This window comes from Thamnophis sirtalis, unplaced genomic scaffold (genome assembly GCF_051295495.1).
Source record: "Thamnophis sirtalis isolate CommonGarterSnake01/CBP01778 unplaced genomic scaffold, rThaSir2_p1.2 scaffold_3, whole genome shotgun sequence".
Classification (NCBI taxonomy): Eukaryota; Metazoa; Chordata; class Lepidosauria; order Squamata; family Natricidae; genus Thamnophis; species Thamnophis sirtalis.
The window spans coordinates 10,859,439-10,880,568 of NW_028261383.1; the positions used below are offsets into that span (position 1 = coordinate 10,859,439).

Consider the following 21,130-nt stretch of genomic DNA (forward strand, 5'->3'; position numbering starts at 1 on the left):
AAATTAACGTGCCAAGGGTTGAATTCTTAGGATACCTAATTGACGGCTATGAGATTCACCCGACCATGGAAAAAAAAATAAAAGCAATTCAGGATGCCCCTACACCTCACAATCAAACTGAACTACAGGCATTCCTTGGGCTCCTTAATTTCTACAGTGTCTTTCTTAAACAAAAAGTCACCATTGCTGAGCCCTGGCAAAGAACGCGAAGTGGTCCTGGGGCAAAGCCAAGGCTGCCGCATTTGCCGCAGTAAAAAGACTTCTGTCAGTGGACACATTCCTGGTGCAGTATAGCCAGACCCTGCCACTGCTGCTGACCTGCGACGCTTCCCCATTTGGTGTCAGAGCCATCCTCAGCCACCGCATGTCCAATGAAACTGGGGCTCCCATAGCCTTTTACTCTAGGACCTTGTCCACTACAGCTAGCTGGACCTTGAGGCTTTGGCTGCAGTGGCCAGGATAAAAAGGTTCCATGAGTACCTATACGGCCGTGATTTTGAACTAATTACAGACCACAAACCGCTACTAGGCTTGCTGGCTGGGGACCGACCTACTCCTGTGTCATTATCACTGTGGATGACCAGATGGACCATTTTCTTAGCTGCTTACTCCTATCGGCTCATCCACCGATCAGGCTCCCCTTTGGGGCATGCCAATACTTTGAGCTTTTAACATCCAGCATCAGAGCTTACCTCCGGGCAATTAGGACGACTAAAAGAACACACATTGCCTCTCTGATTGCTTCCGCTGAGTCACGGCCAGCCGCTTTGTTCAGGATAACCCATCCTAAATAGGAGGGATATGAGCGATCCTTTGCAAGGCAGAGCTGAGGATTACGTCCAATTCCTCGTGGATAAAGTTGCTCGGCTTCGGGCGGACCTGGACTCCAATTGCGCAGAGCCAGCTGAGGCACCAGGGGAGAATCTGGCAGGACATCACTGGATTGATTTTCAAGCTGTTACCCCTGAGGACGTGGACAAGGCCATGGGAGCTGTAAGTGCCTCCACATGTGTACTGGATCCGTGCCCCTCCTGGCTGGTCGCTAACAGCAGGGAGGTGACACGGGGCTAGATCCAGGCGGTTGTTACCACCTCCCTTTGGGAGGGGTTCTTTCCCCCCGCTCTAAAGGCGGCGGTGGTGAGACCCCTTCTGAAGAAGCCATCTTTGGATCCAGCCATCTTAAACAACTATCGTCCACTCTCCAACCTCCCCTTTGTGGGGAAGGTTGTTGAGAAGGTGGTAGCCTTTCAGCTCCGGCAGTCCTTGGAGGAAACCGATTATCTAGATCCCTTCCAGTTGGGATTTAGGCCTGGCTACAGCACTGAAACCGCTTTGGTCGCATTGATTGATGATCTCTGGAGAGCCAGGGATGGAGGTTATGCTTCCGTCCTAGTGCTCCTTGACCTCTCAGCGGCTTTCGATACCATCGACCATGGTATCCTTCTGCGACGACTGCGGGAGGTGGGGGTGGGAGGCACTGTCCTACGGTGGTTCTCCTCTTACCTCTCGGACAGGTCGCAGTCAGTGTTAGTCGGAGGGCAGAGATTGACCCCTAGGCCCCTGACTTATGGGGTGCCGCAGGGTTCGGTCCTGTCCCCCCTCCTGTTTAATATCTACATGAAGCCGCTGGGTGAGATCATTCGACGGCACGGGATAAAATACCATCAGTATGCGGACGATATGCAGCTGTATCTGTCCGCCCCGTGCCAACTCAATGAAGCGGTTGACGTGATGTGCCAGGGCCTCGAGGCTGTTAGGGACTGGATGGGGGTTAACAAGCTTGTACTCAATCCAGATAAGACCGAGTGGCTGGTGTGTTTCCCTCCTACTAATTGGCCAAGTGTTCCATCTCTCAGGCTGGGGGGTCAAACAGTACGCCCCTCAGACAGGGTTCGCAATTTGGGAGTCCTCCTGGACCCACAGCTGACTTTTGAACACCACTTGTCGGCTGTGACCAGGGGGGCATTTGCCCAGGTTCGCCTGGTGCACCAGTTGCGGCTCTACCTGAACCGGGAGGCTCTCACAACAGTCACTCGCATCCTTGTGACCTCTAGACTGGACTACTGCAATGTGCTCTACATGGGGCAGCCCTTGAAGAGCATTCGGCGACTCCATCTTGTCCAGAATGCAGCCGTGTGAGCGATCGTGGGTGCACCTCAGTTCACCCACGTAACACCTATCCTCCGCGAGCTGCACTGGCTGCCTATTGGTCTCCGGATACGCTTCAAGGCGCTAGTCGTCACTTATAAAGCCCTTCATGGTATTGGACCTGGGTACTTGAGAGACCGCCTGCTGCCAATTACCTCCACTAGACCGATTAGATCCCACAGTTTAGGCCTCCTCCGAATTCCATCCGCCGGCCAGTGTCGACTGGCGACTATCCGGAGGAGAGCCTTCTCTGTGGCTGCTCCGACCCTTTGCAACGAACTCCCCATGGAGATTTGAACCCTCACAACCCTCCAGGCCTTCCACAAAGCCCTTAAAACCTGGCTGTTCCGACAGGCCTGGGGCTAAAGAACCATTGCCCCCATCTCGAATGGTATGACTGTTGTGTGTTTTAAACCATGCATTGTTTTGTGTCGTTTTTAATTTTGTCTGTATCCCCCCTTCCCTGGTTGAGTTGTGAGCCGCCCTGAGTCCCCTTCGGGGGAAAAGGGCGACATATAAATAAAATAATCATTCAACATTCATTGCCCGCTGCCAGAACTTCTTGCTGACCCTACCCCAGAGATGCCAGCCCTTCTCATTGACTGCTTGGAGACTGGTCCTGTCTCATCTAGTGATGTTGCCCGCCACTCTGCAAAAGACTCCACCATCAAACAAATTTTGAACTGGGTATGGAGGGGGTGACCCAAGGGATCTGTTGGGTCTAAATTCAAAATTTACTATTGTAAATGTGACAAATTGTCTGTTGTTAATGGCTGTTTGCTGTGGGGGGACCGGGTCATTGTTCTACCCAAACTGTGCATTGCAGTATTAGAGGCTTTACACATAAGGCATTCTGGAATTGTCAGGATGAAGTCTTTGGCCAGGAGTTACGTGTGGTGGCCTAACATGGACTGGGAGATCAAAGAATGGGTGGCTACCTGCACACCGTGCCAGGAGTCCAGACCAGCTCTCCCAGAGGCGCCCGCTAAGGAGTGGGAGCGACGTTAAGCACTGTGGTCTAGGGTGCACATTGATTTTACTGGCCCAGTTTATGGCCAGACATTCCTCATAGTTGTGGACGCTTACTCGAAATGGCTAGAGGTAGTCCTGATGACCTCCACTATGGCAGAAGCAGTCATCAAGGTACTACAGAGCCTTTTCTCCATGCACGGCCTGCCCAACATCCTGATCTCTGACAATGGGCCCCAATTCACGGCCATGCAATTCAAGACCTTCTTAGCAGCCCAGGGAATCAGACATGCCCTGGTTGTGCCATTCCATCCGGTCTCCAATGGTCAGGCGGAGAGAATGGTGAGATCTGCAAAAGAGGTCCTATCTAGGATGGGTCCGGAGATTGGCAAGCACGGGTTGACCACTATTTGCTAATTCAGCACATCACACCCTGTGCCACTACAGGGAGAAGTCCCTCCGAGCTTTTCATGGGTTGCCAGCTAAGGTCCCACTTAGACCGGCTACAACCAAACTATTCTGCCGCATCGCCCTCTGACTCCACAAGCAAAATTTGGAACTTTAGCGTAGGGGATTCAGTTTATGCCCACAACTATGCCGGGGGAATTCTGTGGATTCCTGCCTGGTGACAGGCATCACCAGGCCTCGTTCTTATCTTGTAGAGCTCGAGGATGGTCGGAATCAGAGAAGACACGTTGACCAACTCCGTGGCTGCCTGTCCAACTCCACTCTTAGACAACCAGAGGTAACTCCTGCATGAGTTAGCCAAAGCCCTACCCAAATGGAGCAAGAACTCACTCTATCCACAGGCAGCTCAAACATGAGGGTACTGGGGAACTTCTCTGGTTGTGTTGCAGGCCCGCAGTGAGCTCTGAGCGAACTGGCTCTAGAAGCTCCGGCCGTGGCCTGTGAAAGGTTTCAGGAGCTTCCATCAAGCGGAGCTGTGGAGTGAGCAGGTCCATCTGACCTGTCCAAAGAACACCCTCCGACTGAACTGCGCAAGTCAGGCAAAGGTACTAAAAGGCCGCCTACCTGCGTGACTACGTAACCAGTAGGATTACTCCATCTAAGAGGGGAGGGGTGTTAGATACTAGCTTCAGCTATAATGGTTTCCACCAAGGTCTTCTGTTCCAGTGGGAACAGAAGTTTAATCTCATTGGTCAAAGGGTCTGACAGCTCTCTATAAAAGGGCTGCTGTCAGACTCAACCTTCGCTGGATTGTACCTAGTTGCTACTGAGTTACTAAAGAGCTGTTGTTACCGTTAGCCTGTGTGTGCCTTTCCATTACTCGATCTAACAAGAAGACTAATAATAATAGTAATGCAGCCTTAGTGAATAGTTTGACAGTGTTGAGATAATTATTTGTTTAGTAGAGTGATGGCATTTGGGAAAAAACTGTTCTTGTGTCTAGTTGTCTTGGTGTGCAGTGCTCTATAGCATCGTTTTGAGGGTAGGAGTTGAAACAACTTATGTCTAAGATACGAGGAGTCTGTAAATATTTTCACGGCTCTCTTTTTGACTCATGCAGTGTACAAGTGGGTATGGGTAAATTACCCTGATATTAATTGGGAGACAAATTCTGCAGCATGTGACAGATCAAAGAGATTCTTAACTGACAACTTTGTCATTCAAAAGGTAGAGGAGGGAAGCAGAGGAAAAACCAGGAGGCTAAGCAGGACCTTGGACTAAAAGATCTCCAAAGTCCCTTCCAACTCCATTTGGATTTACTCAATAATCAGACATTACAATAGAATAACAGAATGGGAAGGGACTTTGAAGGTCTTCTAGTCCAACCCAGGCTTATACAGGAAACCCTATAGCATTTCAGACAAAATCTCTCTTTATCCTAGTTTTTCTGAAAATGTTTTATGCTAAAGAATTGAGCCAGCCTCTTTAGTCTCCCTCATGGCCCATCTTCAAAGTTTGGAGTAACATCTGTGAGTTCCCCCTTTAGCCCTTTCACTCATCCAGGGTGCAGGGAGATGAAAGTTCCCTTCCATTCAATTATCAAAATCATAGTTATTTGTTTGTTGTCTTTATGTTAGGACTCTAGAGACCTTTCTACATATTTCCCCAAAAATTAAACTAGAAAATTTTTTGATGTCTTGATCAAACTCACAAGCAATGTTGGGTGGAGTCTGCAGCAGAAATGCTCAGTATGTAAATGTCTCTGGAGACAAAGCAAATCTTAGGGTAGTTTTAAATCAATAGCAATAGCCTTCTCCACTGGTTCACTGTGCTTTCCAGCCTTCCCTAAGCAGTTTTACAGTCAGTGTATTGCCCCTCAACAATCTGGGTCCTCATTTTACTGACCTCAGAAGGAAGGAAGGCTGAGTCAACCTTCAGCCTGGTGAGATTCAAACTGCTGAAATGCAGTCAGCTGACAGTCAGCAGAAGTAAGCTGCAGTACTGCATTCTAAACACTGCAACACCACAGCCAATTCTTTTTACGTCTCTTGGGTGACTGTGATCAGATCTGCAACTTCTCCCTAGAAAAAGAACTTGGTTTCTTCCATCTCTTCTTTTTCTCTCTTAAAAAGCAGGTGGCACAGAGAAGACTCAGTCAGGGACAAAATAAATGTTGCTGCTGCTTCTCTTTCTGCTGTTTCTCTTCCCATGGGGATCTGGTATGATGCTCAAAGCCAAATGCCTCCTGACTCTGGAGCAGGGTGAAGTGGACCCAGGGCATCTTTACAAGCCAGGAGATCATATGATTAGTGGCATAGTCTCTGCAGTGAAAGCTCGGTTTCCATTATTATGCTTTGACAGGAGTCCTTCAACAAAATTCTACAGGTAAGTGAATTGTCCTGCACTGCATTACAGCCAACTGAATATATGTCACACATGTCCTGCCCTTCAAAAACACAAAGTGATCTCTCTCCAATCTCTTTGCTAGCTTACCTTTGATCCCATTTTGGGGTCCCTGATGCAGGCTGCAGATCATAAAACTCATTTCAGGCTTTCAAGTATAAAAACCAATTATAATACTTCCCCCCGCCCCAACCATCCATGATCCATTCTTGGATATGAACAGAGCTAGACACAGAGTGGACACAGAAGAAATAATGGAATCTCTCTCCCATTCCACTCCAGAGCTGAGCTGGTATCTGTGGGAGACTTGGTGCAAGTACAGTTGAATGCTGTATTTTCTCTATGCATCAGAGATCACACCACCATTGCTTCTCTCCACTGAAATTTGCTACTGGGATGAATGCGTTCCAATTAATAACATAGACATTTATGGAAAGGGAAAATATATCTCATGTTCATTCATGAGTTCATGCCAGGGACCAAAAAGATCTTTTTTTTAAAAGGGGGAAATAATCTATTAGTTGGTTGGTTCATTGATTGCGTTAGTTAGTTTACTTGTTTGTACAATTCATAATCCAAGTGTCTCTGGATGGTTTACAATTAAAAGAAAAAAATAGAAAACAGGAAAAGAATGCCCCCACCCACCAAACAATAAATAGGTCCATAGAACAGGGGCTCAACCTTAACTCTACCCAAGACTCTAAAAATAATCTCATCTTTAACAACCTAAAATATATCAACATTAAATTGATAATAATCTGGTCTTTAACAATTTGTGGGATATCGACCACGTTTACTAAGATATAGGAAGCAGTTCATCAGATATGGATCAAATTGCTAGAAAACCAGCACATGAAAGTTGTGCTAGTTTAACCAATTAGGAGCGTGAATTTTAAATATTACTTTGTCATTTAAAATGTTCTATAGTTTTTTTTTCCTTTTTTAAAAAAAGAATAAATCTATTGGAATATTGTAAACTGTTTGGAAGCAAAATTGTGATTGGGTGTGTTAAATGTATTACCATGGAATGAAAGCTAAATGTTATTTTCATTGTTACATTTGTACCTGCAGAAAATCAACTAGGCTTAGTTGGAAATTTTTGCCCTTCCTTTTTGCTGTCGAGGATATCAACCAGAAAGGCCACTTCTTACCCAACATCACCCTGGGTTATAACATCTATGAAAATTTCTACAAGGTAGAAATGACTACAGATCCTTTGCTGGACCTGCTTTCAGATGGGGAGGCCAATGTGCCCAACTACAGGTGTGGAAGGCAGAAAAGCACAATGGCTGTTCTGGAAGAGGCCGAGACTGGCATCTCCATCCAGATTTCTACCATGTTGGGCACCTACAAAATCCCTCAGGTGTGTCTTTCTTGTGGAGACAGTTTTCAGTCAAGCAACTTTGAATAAGAGGTCCTTTGCAAATGAAAAGCTAAGCTTTTTTTTGTGGAAAAGATAGAACTTGCATTTTGCTTATAACATAAAAAACACCATCTTCCATTTCTTTCAGATCAATTATAGCTTTGCTTCTAGGATTATGGGGGATAAAATTCAGTTTCCTTTCTTCTATCCAATGCTCCCTGCTGAAGGAGTCCAGCACCCAGGGATGGTCCAGCTTCTCATCTACTTCAAGTGGACTTTGGTTGGTCTCGTGGCTCCAGAAACTGACCGGGGGGAGAGGTTCATGAGGACAATGTCTTCCTTGCTGTTAAAGAATGGCATTTGTGCAGTTATACATCAAAGTTTTACACTGAACATTGCGGATATGAATTTCAATTCAGATGCATATTACACATGGGTAAAAGTTAATGTGTTTGTGTATGGTTCAGAGATTAGTTCATTCCTGTTGGGAATGAGAATTGTAGATGCCATACTTACACATGTTTCTCAACATGTTGTAGCTAAAGTCTGGATCACCACAGCTCAGTGGGATTTCAGTCTTGATTTTAAGAGTGGTCTGCCTCCCTTGAAACACATAGGTGGCATTTTCTCCTTTGTGATAAAGAAAACGAAATGGGCAAACTATGATGCTTTTTCAAAATTTCATCACATCCTAGCTGACTTTTTGGAGAAAACCTTCAGATGTTCATTGCCCAAGGATGCCTTTTCAGTAAAAGTCTGGAGACGGTGTAGACAGACAGACAGACTGGTGGCTCTGAGGAAAGAGGACATTGATCGGCTGCTGACCCTGGACAGCTATCTCATTTACAACACCATCTGGGCTCTGGGGAGGACCCTAAATTCAGCTTATACCTCCACGTCAAAGAGGTCAATGAGGAACAGGAGTGTGAAGGTGGAAGCTCCAAGGCTAAAGGCTTGGCAGGTATTTTTTTTCCCATTAGACATTTTTTTCTCCAAATATGGGAAATAGTTTTATAAGTGGATACCTTGGTTATTTATTCTGAAAAAAAAAAACGTAATTATCATGAAACTCAAATCTTATATAATTCTTCTGCTTATGGATATTTTTGAATCTAACATTGAAACCTGCTTTTGTAGCTGAGACACAGAAATGTTCAGAACCCCCCCAACACAGAGGAAGGAGGTATTTTAAAAGAACCTTTAATGAACATAAATTTTTATTTATCTTCTTTTCTTTTCAGCTTCATCCTTTCCTTCAAAGCTCCCAGTTTTACAATAATTCCATACAAGGAGTATATTTGGATGAGGAAGGACATCTTACAGTTGACCTGGACATTGTGAGCACTATTGTTTTCCCAAATGAAACTGTCAGGAGAGTGAAATCTGGGAATCTAGAAAAACAGGAATCTCCGAATTTAAAATTATCCATTGACCAGAAGAGTATCTCACAGGTGGAAATGCTGAGCAAGGTGGGAGTGTTATTTATTTTATTCCACTGAAGGTGGCTACTTTTGGGATTGGTGTGGGATTGCTTTCAATGCCTCAAGAGTGAGGATTTATTCATTGGCTATTCCAATGGTCATGTACAATAATCTTCCATTTTCATGCAAACGATTCACTCAGTCTATGGAAAGTGGGGTAGACTGGTCATTCAAATAAGGTGGTTTACCTAGCCAAAATGAAATGTGCATGCTGTCAGGATTCCGATGGATGCCCTAATTAAATCATGAGCCTCAAGCCAAGCTTCAAAAGAAATCCAGTTATTTATTAGGAGGAAAATATTGGCACATACCCAAGTGAAGCCAGTTCTGACCCATGTAATTTATGGCCCAATTATGACCCTGTTTCCTCCCACCCGCAAGGGTGAGTCATAAATCACATTCCCCAACCCAGCACTTTCACGGGCTGTAGAGATCACACCCTCTGGCTGTTGCGGGTAACCTGGAATACAGCCTTGAGAAAGATATGTGTGGAATATGGTTCTGGTTGTGATTGCCATGCTATTCGATCAGTTCCCCTCCCTTCTTGCCTATGGCAACTCGAGAGCAGGCCAGGGATGCTTTGCGAGTTGATACATATCACCGAACAATTATTGTATTTTATGTATGTCACCCATCTCATTATCCAGAGTTTTATTTCCTTTTCTCTCCTCAGCCCTTCCCTCCTTCTACCTGTGTGGAAAGCTGTCGCACTGGATTCATGAAGGTAGCTCAAGAAGGGAAGCCCATCTGCTGCTATGATTGTCATCCTTGTGCAGAAGGAACCATCTCCACCATAGAAGGTGGGTGTTTGCAAGGTGTATAAAGTTTTTTTAAAGTAAGCATGGCTGTTTTTTAAATAATTTTTTTCCCCATAATAAATGAACGAAATTATCTTGGAGGTTAAGCGAGGAGCCAGTTGTTCAAAGACAGGGAATTAAAGAAGCCTTAGAATTAGAAGAGAGGTGACATTTCTTGTTCTTTGTCCTTTTTACAAGTCAACCTCTACCATTGTTTTCTTGGTACCTCTGAAAAAATGGAGAAAAGCTTTCTTATTCTCTATCCTCCTACCTCCTTTCCTGAATCTAATAATACTGCAGGATGAATTTCCTTGTTTAACAATCACAGAAACATGTTCAGCCCTGAATCCATCCATCCATTCTCCCTCCCTCCCTCCCTCCCTTCCTAGGGTGGGATCCAGCCAGTTCAGACCAATTCGCGTGAACCACTAGTTCTTGCAATCAGCTGGCCCCGCCCACCCAACCCTGTACTAGTCTGTCCTATATTTCCTTTGTTTGAAGTGGATTGCTGTGCCTTAGTTGTTTTACTCACCAGGGCTGCAGTAGAAGGTAGGTTTTAGAGCTGTTTTCAAATGGACAGTGTTGTTGCACCAGTTGAATCCCACCACTGCTTGCCTGCCTTCCTTCCTCCCTCCCTCCCTCCCTCCCTCCCTCCCACCCTCCCTCCCTCCCTGCCTCATCCTTGATGAGAAATGTCTTTTGTTTAAGTGAGTGAAATGAACAAGATTTTCGTCTTCTAGCTGGACTCATAGGAAGAATGTTAAAGTTAAAAGTGAGGCTGATCTTTTTCCTCACCCTTCAAAATAGATGCCCAATGAGACAGAATCCACTTGTGTGTGCTTTCCTGGAATTGGTAGGCGAATTAAAAAAAACAGAAGAATGAAGGCAAAAAACGTTGCAGGATGCAATTTGAGTCAATCACTAGGACCAGAGTTTAGCTCTCCAAGCTTTTGGATTTTGATTGTTAGGTAAGCTCCACATTGGGAGAGCGAGTACATTCAGTGAAGCGTTGTGAGAGTTGTGTTGGAGAACACACAAACCAGCATACAGAGACACTGCAGTTTAAATAGGCTTTTACTTTTTTGGAAATAGAGGGATCAGAGTCCATCAAACAGTCCAAGTCATACACGGATAAGACAGTCAGTCATCAACGTCTCTCAGTAAAGGGATAATCCAAATAACATAGTCCAGTATCCATATAATCAGTCCAGTACACAAAGTTTGCTCACAGTTGCAAAACTTACAATAGCTCACGGCACTTCCAGCTTCCAAAACACTCAGATCAGATCAGCCCAGCATCTACCGAACAGAGAGTTATCAGTCATTCTGGCTCCCTCTTATGGCCGATTGCGGAAAACAGCAACCAATCTCATTTTACATATGATGTAAAAAAACAGGTACAGCATTGCTATATGATTTATATATTGCCAACCCAACCGTTAGATTATATTCCTAACATTGATGGAGCCCTTGCAGATGGACTGACTCAGATTGGATCCTGAAACAATGGAATCCACCAGCCAGAGTTACTGCTGTCCACTTTCCTTGACTAAAACAGTAAGGTAGAAATCGACATTTCCAAAGTGGGAGCTGATAAAAGAGTTTTCCTAACTTCCAGTTTTTTTGAGATCGAGTTTGGAGTGGTTTACTTTGAGTTTGTATCAATTGTTTGTCCATGTATGATTGAGGTTGAAGCTGAAGAAGTCATTGATAGGTAATCTTTCAACAGGATGAAGAAATTACTTCTCAATGATTATGTTGACAGGTAATCTTAGATGTTAATCTTTCTCTTTTCAGATGCTGAAAAATGCACTAAATGCCCAGCAGATCAGCATCCAAACATCAACCGAGATGAATGCATACCTAAGACTGAAACTTTTCTATCCTATCAAGAAAATTTGGGGATCATCCTAGCTTCTCTTGCCTTGTTGCTCTCTTCAGTAACAGGTTTTGTCTTGGGAATCTTCATTAAGTTCCGAGATACTCCCATAGTTAAAGCCAACAATCGGGACCTTTCCTACATCCTCCTCATCTCCCTCCTGCTTTCCTTCTTGACATCATTCTTATTCATTGGCCGGCCGAGGAGGGGGACTTGCCTTCTCCAACAAACAGCTTTCAGCAACATCTTCTCAGTTGCCATTTCTACAGTCTTGGCCAAAACAGTCACTGTGGTATTAGCGTTCTTTGCCACAAAACCAGGGAATAATATACAGAGATGGCTAGGGAAGACCCTTGCCAATTCCATCATTCTTTCTTGTTCTGGTGTCCAAGTTGTTCTCTGCAGCATCTGGTTGGGCATGTCTCCCCCATTCCCTGAGTCAGACATGCACTCACAATCTGCAGAGATCATCCTCCAATGTAATCAAGGCTCTGTTGCCATGTTTTATCTTGCCCTTGGCTACATGGGTTTCCTGGCTGTTATCTGCTTCACAGTGGCTTTCCTGGCCAGGAATCTCCCTGGGGCCTTCAACGAAGCTAAGCTCATCACCTTCAGCATGCTGGTCTTCTGCAGCGTCTGGATATCCTTCATTCCCACCTACCTGAGCACCAAGGGGAAATACATGGTGGCTGTACAGATCTTCTCCATCTTGGCTTCAAGCACTGGCCTGCTAGGCTGCATCTTCATCCCCAAGTGCTACATTATTTTTTTAAGACCAGATCTGAATACAAAAGAACATTTGATGTCAAAATAAAAGAGAAATGAACTTTTCATAGGACTTTCCTAAAGATGCTAGTTAGAACTCAAAGATATTATTTTCTCTTTTAAAGTTCCTTAAAGAGCTTGCCTGTTTCCATTTTACATCACAATAGAAATAAACCTATAAATCACCTTTCCCCACATATCCAGTAAATACGTCAAAGAAATTAATGTGTCCATTAAAGTTTATTTAATGGACACTTAAATTTAATGGACACTTAAATTTAATGGACATTTAAAGTTTATTTATTCCAGAGTGCGGCCGCGCGAGCGATCGTGGGCGCACCACGGTTCGCCCACATAACACCGATCCTCCGTGAGCTGCGCTGGCTACCTGTTGATCTCCGGGTGCGCTTCAAGGTGCTACTCACCATTCACAAAGCCCTCCATGGTAGTGGATCTGACTATCTGAGAGACCGCCTTCTGCCAATTGCCTCCCTCCATCCCATCAGATCGCATAGAGTAGGCCTCCTCTGAATTCCATCCGCCAGTCAGTGCCGACTGGTAACTACGCAGAGGAGAGCCTTCTCAGTTGCAGCTCCGATGCTTTGGAACGATCTCCCCGTGGAGATTCGTACCCTCACCACCGTCCAGACCTTCCGCACAGCCCTCAAGATCTGGCTATCCCGTCAGGCCTGGGGATAAGATCCGAACCTTGCCCCACCCGAATGCTGAATGAATGTTGTGTTTTATCGGTTTATTTTTTTTATTCACATTTTTTTTCTTTCTTGTGTTTTGTCCTACACTCCCTTCCCATTGATTGTAAGCCGCCCTGAGTCCCCTCAGGGAAAAGGGCGGCCTATAAATGTCAATAAACTAAACTAAACTAAACTAATTTTTTAAACAGTGCTCACACATACATACACCTGTTTTTATTTTGCATCCCCATAGAAAGAAACTTATAAACATTTTAATAAATATATTTCCACTTTTTTGTGTCCAGAACCTCATTCCCTTGTCTAGAACATCATTCAACATCTTGGTACACAGTGCAATAGAAACACCCTCAGATATGTGCCTACTAGAAGGGATCCAGTGGCTGGTGCCCCTTGGATGTTCCCAAATAACAACATAGAATAATACAGAAACTGGGTGTTCCTTTTGTCTCCTACAAATGTTTGAGATTTGAAGAATCATTTTTGTGCAGATGACTTGGTTTAATAGATCCGAAAGGTACATTGAGTTTATTTCATGACGGATCTTGTCCCAGATCTTGAGGAGGCAAAGCATCTCAGTGTTTGTCAGGCCCACCTTTTTTTTGATAAAATCCTGTAAAAAATAAATAAATACATCAAGAAATACACCAATACATACATCAACAAATAAATCAGTATTCTGTTCAGAAGTTACCCATCTTGAGAAAAACACCTCCACATTCATCTGGTAAGATTATAAAGTTGAGCTAGCATGTAACAAAACTCTTCTGGTCTTTTTCTAACTTTGGGAAAGCCCCATTTCCAGAGCTCCATGGTACATGAAAAACTGCTAGTAGACTTCTTTTTAGATTGCACTATTCTGTTAACCGAACAATTGTTGCATTTCATTTCTATTTTTTCCAATTTCTATAGCCGCTCATCTCAAATTTGTGACTCTGGTTGGCTTACAGTTAACATATAAATGTTACCACACCAGTGGTTGGTTCCTACCAGTTTGGACAATGCAGCTAAACTAGTAATGATTTTGTGGCCTGGGTCGCTGGAACAGGCAGTGACCCAGGCCTGCCATGCCCCGATCTGGTTCTCCGGGCACCGTCATCTTGTTTTTTGCTTCTGTGCATGCAGAACCTGCAATGGAGTTCACCCATGAGTGAACCGGAAGTAGTGTTCACCCACAAGTGAACCGGCAGTGATGTCTGACGGAACCCAACCCTGTACCACACACAAAAAAGTCACACAAGCAATAAAAGCAGTAAAAACAGTTAAAAATGAAAAGATGTACAATAAAGACATTCAAGAACATCCATTTTATAGGTTCATCTCTTTCTCTGATCCCCAGGGCAATTGGCAAAGACAGGACTTCAGATCCTTCTGGGAGGCCAACCAGATTGGGGCCAGTTTGACCTTTTGGGGAATGGTGTTCCATGTGGCAGGTGGAGCAGCAAAAATGGCCTTCTTTCTGAATTTCAGAAGATGAGATTCTCTAGTGTGAGGTATTAAATGTGATTTCATTGAGGGCCACTTCAGGCTTGTATTTGACCTTAGGGGAGTTGCCAGGGTGGGCGTGGCCAGTTTGACATCATTCATGTTGGGGGTGCCTGTTACATACTGACAGCCAGTATGGTATGTTCCACCAAGTTCCTCCGCTCTGATGGGAAAATACTGAATGATGATTGGCTAAGACGTATAAAAAGGAATGCTGTCAAACAGAAGGTTGCTGGATTGTACATAGTTTGCACCAATAAAGAGTTGTTGTTACTGTTAGCCTGAGTCTGCATCTTCCATTCAGCTGATCTAACACTAGTGACGAAGGTGGGACTGGAAGGCAACTAGGCACAAAAAGAGCTTACTGACAATCCAGCAAAACAATCCAGCCAGAGGCAAATTCAAAATTGCCTTGACTGGACAAGATGACGACGTATGCCCCACCAGCTCCTTACGACCCAGCAACCAAGCACTGGGACTCATATATGATGAGGTTTGAATGGTTCCTGGAAGCTAATGATCTTCTCGGCCTCCCTGAGAACCACAAGAGAGCTATGTTCCTGAGCTACTGTGGGCCAGAGGTATTCGACACAGCCAAGGACCTATGCGAGCCAACTCCGGTTCAGACAGTCACTTGGTTGGTGCTTCAACATACATTATGGATGCACTATGCTCCCAAACCATCAAAATATGTGTGGAGGCACGAATTCAACCTCCGTAACAAAAAGGAAGGTGAAACTATCAACCAATATGTTGTTGTGCTTTGCAGGGACACAGCATATTGTGAGTTTTGCAACTGTTGCTGGACAGAATTATTTGTGGCATTCAAGACATCAGCCTGCAAAGAAGATTGTGGGCGAAAACCAATCTGACACTCCAAATAGCATTGGACAAGGCTAGAGCAGCGGCGTCCTCGACCAAGTCAATGGAAATGCTGCAAAGGCAGAACAACCCCAGGAGCATGTGCAGAACCACTGAAGTGCATCAAGAGACTGCTGAGTGAGACCTCTCTGACAGCAAGGACAAGGTTTGCTACAGGCGCACGGACGACCAGAAAACAGTGCAGGAATTTGAAACCCATTTCCCATCTTGTGCTGGCTTTGGGGACAACCATCAATGATCTGCCTGCCATTTCTGGGATGCAATCTACCAATGCTGTGATCGCAAGGGGCACATCACAAGAGTCTGCAGGAACAAGTTTCCAGTCACAATACCACTGAAAAAAACAGCTGCACAGACTGCCAGGCAGTGATGTGCAGTGAAAATGAGGAAGAGTGAGTCGTGAAAGGATTCCGGGCATAGCTTGCAGACGCCGCCACACGCAGGCCTGGCTGGGGCAGCAGAAGTTGTTTTCCAAGCCGCAAATGTGTTTGTGCAAAACATCAACAAGAGGGAGAAGCTCCTGCTTCTTTCAGGTCTGCCGCTAATTCAGTGAGTTCGAAGATGGGAGGAGAGTCCGACGGCTCCGCTGCCCCCGCCGCTCCTTCCGTTGGCAAAGCAGCAGCATCAGGTGCCCCAGCCTGGACCCCGACGTGCCAGCCCCCCTCCCCCATGCCCCTCTGGCACGACCGGCAGTGGCTGCTCTGCCCTCCCCCTCCCTGGCAGCCCAGCTCCCCCGGCCAGCCATGAGCAGCGCCTGCCGGCCTTTTTCAGGCTCCGGAGTGGCTCCTGCCTCCTCCTCCTCCTCTCCCCCCCATGAGAGGCAGCGCAGATCCTGTGTTCTGTTTAAAAAGTCTCTGGAGCGAGACTCGGTGGGCGTGGAGATTGCCTGGCAGGGATGGTGACAGAAGGGGCTCCGGATGCCTGCACCATCTCCCGCCTATCTTCCAGGACTCGCCCAGCCCGGCGCGCAGCACTTTAAAGTGCATGCCGCCACCCCGGCCACATAGCAGGAGTGTGTTGAAATTGGGGAGATATATTTCACTATTAGAGAAGAGAATACCCAAAAGTCTTAGAGTAAAGATAAAATTGAAGACAGAAGCGAGTAAGCGGCAGATTAGCCTGAATACAACTATTGTGTTATCTTTTTTTAAAAAAAAATTGTTTCTTTTTTATAGATGAAACTTTTACAAATGCCTCTTACTTTTTAAATTGGGCTGGTCTCTTTCCCCCTTCTTCTTCCCCTCCTCCTCCTCCTTCTATTTTTTCTTATTTTTTGTATTTGTGGATTAAGGATTCTTTTCTTATCTTTTCTTCAACGCATGGCAGGATTGTCCTTTTTTACCATTTTTTTCTTAACTCAAAGAAAGCTTAAAGAAAGAGCTAAAAGCAGAGGAAAAATAAGTAACACTGCCATCTAGAGGCTGGAGGCTTGATTACATCTGTTATTTCAAGGTCATTGGCTTTGCTTATCAAAAGGGATAGAGAGAAAATCACATCTTGTTTATACAGGTGCTCTTTTCAAGTAAAGAGAAATCCCTGACTTGAAAGATTACACTGAATTTATTTGAAATTTAGCAAAAAGTCTTGGATGTCCTATTGGCAGTGTTTACAACTTGGAAAAATGGCGTAATATTAAGAAGAAAAAGAAATAACTTTGCAAAGAATTATGCTGGAAATCCAAAAAGTCCTAATAAGCACAGAAAGATTTGAAAAGAATCTGGGGATTATACCACAAAGAACAGAAAAATTGGAGGGAAGAATTGAGAATATTGATGAAACAATGATGAAACTTGAAGATAGAAGTCAAAAATTCAGAAAAAATATGAACAAAGTGATAAGAAAATTGTTGATACTGACAGAAAACCAAGAGTGGAGGGAAATGATATGTATGGAATACTGAAAGGAGAGGTAGACAAACTGGATCTCTATCTCATGCTTTAAAATATAGATAAAGAAGTGGGAGAAAATTTGGCAGAAACAATGAGAGTATCTTTGGCAGAAGCACCAGTGATAACCAAAAGCAAGCTGATGAAAGGAACAGATGGAGGATTTTGAGTCTTTATAAAATATGCAATGAATAACAAGTTGCAAAGAGAAGTTCACCTAAGACTTATCAAGAAAACATTTAGAATACAGATTTTACAAATGGCAAGAGATATTGGACTGCACTACTATTGGAAGGATACAAGATGATGAAATGAAATGTCACAATAAAATTAAGTTAAACTTAGTTAAACTTTGAGTATTATGTATAAGACAAAGTAATAATAGTTATAGTCAAATAAATGATTAATAGTGATAATATTGCATTTATATATACTAGATTGATATATGGAATTTTATATAAGCTGTAAATGAGGACCATGGAGATGAAGTGGAAAAGCTTTATATATATATATATATATATATATATATATATATATGTATGTATGTATGTATGTATGTATGTATGTATGTATGTATGTATGTATGTATGTATGTATATGTATATGTATATGTATGTATATATATATATATATATATATATATATATATATATATATATATATACATACATACATACACACACACACACACACACACATACATACATGTATAAACCTCAGAAAACATATATATATATATATATATATATATATATATATATATATATATATATATATATATATATATATATATATATATATATATATATATATATATATATATATATATATATATATATATATATATATATATATATATATATATATATATATATATATATATATATATATATATATATATATATATATATATGATAAACAATTCTATATAGAACAGTGTTGTGGCCCAGCAGGAGCCGTTAGAGCTGCCGCCAGACTCCGACAGCGAGGGGTCTTATGAGTTGGCCTTGGAGAAGGTGGAGGACCCTGGACAGGGTGTCGATGCCAAGCAGGGCGAGGAGAGACTGGTTGGCCACCAGGTGGCAGCAGAGCATTGGATCAAAGGAAATGTTCCTGAAAGTATTTGGGAGTTGTATCAGGAGGCAAACAGGCTTAGGTCTATTCAGCTTAAAGGACAAAGGATCACTATAGGAAATGATTGCAAGCAGCTGTTGCTCATTGGCATCCTCACTTGAGTATAAAGAGACTGCTGGTGCCACGCCCTGGTTGCAGAAGTCAACGTTCTCATTCACGTTCATGAATTAACAGAAACCAACTTGGAGAAGTGGGAAGCCTGTTTGCATTGCCTAGGTTTGTGAGACTTACTGCCCGCATGCTTATCTTTGTTTATTTGGGCTCGCAGCCAGCAAGAGCCGGGACTGATTAAAAGAAACCTTTTGAGTTATGTGGCTTTTGGCTTTCATTCCTGGACGGAGAAGGGGGGTCAGAACAGAACAGAATACAAAGATGTAATACCATTGGATGAGTCCAGGATGATGTAATGAAATGCCATAATATAAATTTACTTCAAACTTAGTATGCTTCACATAAAAAGGATGTAATAATAGTTATATTTAATGACTGTTTAATAATCATAATAATTGTATGCATATTTATTAGATTGATGATATGAGCAATGGAATGTGCTGAAATGAGTAAGTTGACATATGAAATTAGAGAACAAGAAAATAAACAATTTTATAGAACATGGGATCTATTTAATTAGTGGTTAGATTAAAAAAAATGGAATCGAAAATCTATTAGAGAATGTTATCAACACCAAAATAATAGAATGATTTAAAATAGGATGTAATAAAATACTTATTATTGGACATGTTGAAGATGATGTAATGAATTATTAAAATATAAATGAAACCATATTTAGAATACCTCGTTTAAAATGATGAAATAATAGTGACAGTCAAACAAATGAAGTACTATAATAATAATGATGTCCACAAATATATTTGATTGACAATATGTGACTTTATATAAAATTTAAGGGGATGACTATGGAAAGGATGCACAAAAACCTTGTAACCAATCGACACACTGTACGGAATAGAAGATGTTTTTTTGTTGTGTGTTTTGTTTGTTTATGTTTGTTTAAAAAATAAAAACTTTTTTTTAAAAAAGCAGAGTTTTTGCCAGAATTAGATAAAAAGGCCTCCACTTGAAAAAAAAGAAAAATGCCAAATTAACGTACCAAGGGTTGAATTCCTGGGGTATTGGATCAATGGCTCTGGAATTCACCCAACAAATAAAAAAAATTAAAGCAATCCAGGAAGCCCCCTCACCTCGCAATCAGACCAAGCTGCAGGTGTTCTTCGGACTTCTCAATTTTTACAGTGTGTTTGTCAAGCAGAAAGCCACTGTCGCTGATCATCTCCTTGGCAAGAACACTAGATGGACCTGGGACAGAACTGAGGCCACTGCATTTACCATGGTAAAGGGCTGCTGTCAGCGGACACATTCCTGGTCCAATATAACCAGACGCTGCCACTTGTCCTGACTTGTGATGCCTCTCTTTTTGGCATTGGGGCGGTTCTCAGCCACTGCGTTTCCAATGGAACTGAAGCTCTCATCGCTTATTATCCTGTCAGCTGCCAAGTGCAACTACAGCCAACTGAACTGTGAGACTCTGGCTGCAGTAACTGGGTTCAAGAGGTTTCACAAATACCTGTATGGCTATGATTTTGAAATCATCATGGATTATAAAGCTCTATTGGGGATCTTGGCTGGGGACCAACCAACTCTGGCATCGCTGTTGCCGCAAATGACATACTGGACAATTTTCTTTGTGGCTTACAGCTACCACCTTGTTCATCGACCAGGGAGAACTCTGGGCCATGTTGATGCCCTCAGCAAGTGTCCACTACCCAAACTTTTGGATGATCCCTGAAACCCCGGTTTTACTCATTGACTTCCTCGAGGCCGGCCCAGTGTCGTTCAACGAGGTTGCCCACCACCAAGAGAGAGACAAGGCCATCTCTCAAGTTTTGAACTGAATGTGGAAGGGGTGACCCCAAGGAGCCGGTGGGATCTGAGTTCAAATCATTTGTAAATAAGAAAGACAAATTATCTGTGTTGTGGGGTTGTCTTGTGTGGGGGGACCGGGTGATTGTTCCACCCAAACTGCAAGTTGCAGTATTAGAGGCCTTGAACATACGGCATCTGGGAATTATCCAGATGAAATCTTTGACAAGGAGTTACATGTGGTGCCATAACATGGATGTGGAGATAGAAGACCGTGTGGCTACCTGCACACCATGCCAGGTGTCCAGACCAGCTCCCCCAGAGATGCTCACTAAGGAATGGGAATGGCCTCAGTCACCCTGGTTGAAGGTGCACATTGATTTTGCTGGCCCAGTTCATGGCCATGTCTTTATGGTATTTGTGGTTACTCAAAGTGGTTAGAGGTAGTCTTCGTGGCTGCTACAACAGCGAGGTGGTCATAAAGGCACTACAGAGACTTTTCTTGACCCAGAGTCTGCCCGACATCCTAGTCTCAGACAATGGGCCCCAATTCATGATCGTCCAATTTGAGACTTTCTTAGCTACCCAGGGAATCAGACATACCCTGGTCGCACCTTCCATACAGCCAGTAATGGACAGGTGGCGAGAATTGTATGATCTGCAAACGAAGCCCTATCCAGGATGGAGCCAGGAGATTGGCAAACATGGGTAGACCAATTCCTCCTTTACCAGCACATCACTCCAAGTGCAACCACGGGCAGAAGTGCCGCCAAGCTTCTGATGGGCTGCTGACTAAGATTACCCTTAGACCAGCTACACCCAAATTATTCTGCCGAAGCATCATCAAATTCGACCAGCAGAATTAGAACATTTAGCACAGGGCATCGAGTTTCCGCTAACAACTATCCTGGGGGGGGGGGCAGCCTGAGCACTCGGCCA

General features: G+C 43.6%; 2 protein-coding genes across 2 annotated transcripts; both read left to right on the top strand.

The window, feature by feature from the left end:
* Positions 1–3,239: 3,239 nt before the first annotated feature.
* Positions 3,240–8,790, top strand: LOC148047157 (vomeronasal type-2 receptor 26-like). The gene is made up of 6 exons (XM_087707973.1): positions 3,240–3,291; positions 4,646–4,752; positions 5,887–5,910; positions 7,052–7,291; positions 7,440–8,252; positions 8,533–8,790. The coding sequence occupies exons 1-6, from the start codon at positions 3,240–3,242 to the stop codon at positions 8,788–8,790; spliced, it is 1,494 nt and encodes a 497-aa protein (XP_087564099.1).
* A 667-nt stretch (positions 8,791–9,457) lies between these two features.
* Positions 9,458–12,262, top strand: LOC148047158 (vomeronasal type-2 receptor 26-like). Its single transcript, XM_087707765.1, has 2 exons — positions 9,458–9,572; positions 11,367–12,262. The coding sequence occupies exons 1-2, from the start codon at positions 9,491–9,493 to the stop codon at positions 12,260–12,262; spliced, it is 978 nt and encodes a 325-aa protein (XP_087563891.1). The 5' UTR covers positions 9,458–9,490.
* Positions 12,263–21,130: the final 8,868 nt, after the last annotated feature.

Excerpts from the sequence above, each read along its gene's own strand:
- LOC148047158 (XM_087707765.1), top strand. The coding sequence starts at position 9,491 with ATGAAGGTAGCTCAAGAAGGGAAGCCCATCTGCTGCTATGATTGTCAT. Across the intron at positions 9,573-11,366 it reads AACCATCTCCACCATAGAAG|ATGCTGAAAAATGCACTAAA; the intron begins GTGGGTGTTTGC and ends TTCTCTTTTCAG.
- LOC148047157 (XM_087707973.1), top strand. The coding sequence starts at position 3,240 with ATGGCTAGAGGTAGTCCTGATGACCTCCACTATGGCAGAAGCAGTCAT. Across the intron at positions 5,911-7,051 it reads CCTTCAACAAAATTCTACAG|GATATCAACCAGAAAGGCCA; the intron begins GTAAGTGAATTG and ends TTTGCTGTCGAG. Across the intron at positions 7,292-7,439 it reads GCACCTACAAAATCCCTCAG|ATCAATTATAGCTTTGCTTC; the intron begins GTGTGTCTTTCT and ends CATTTCTTTCAG.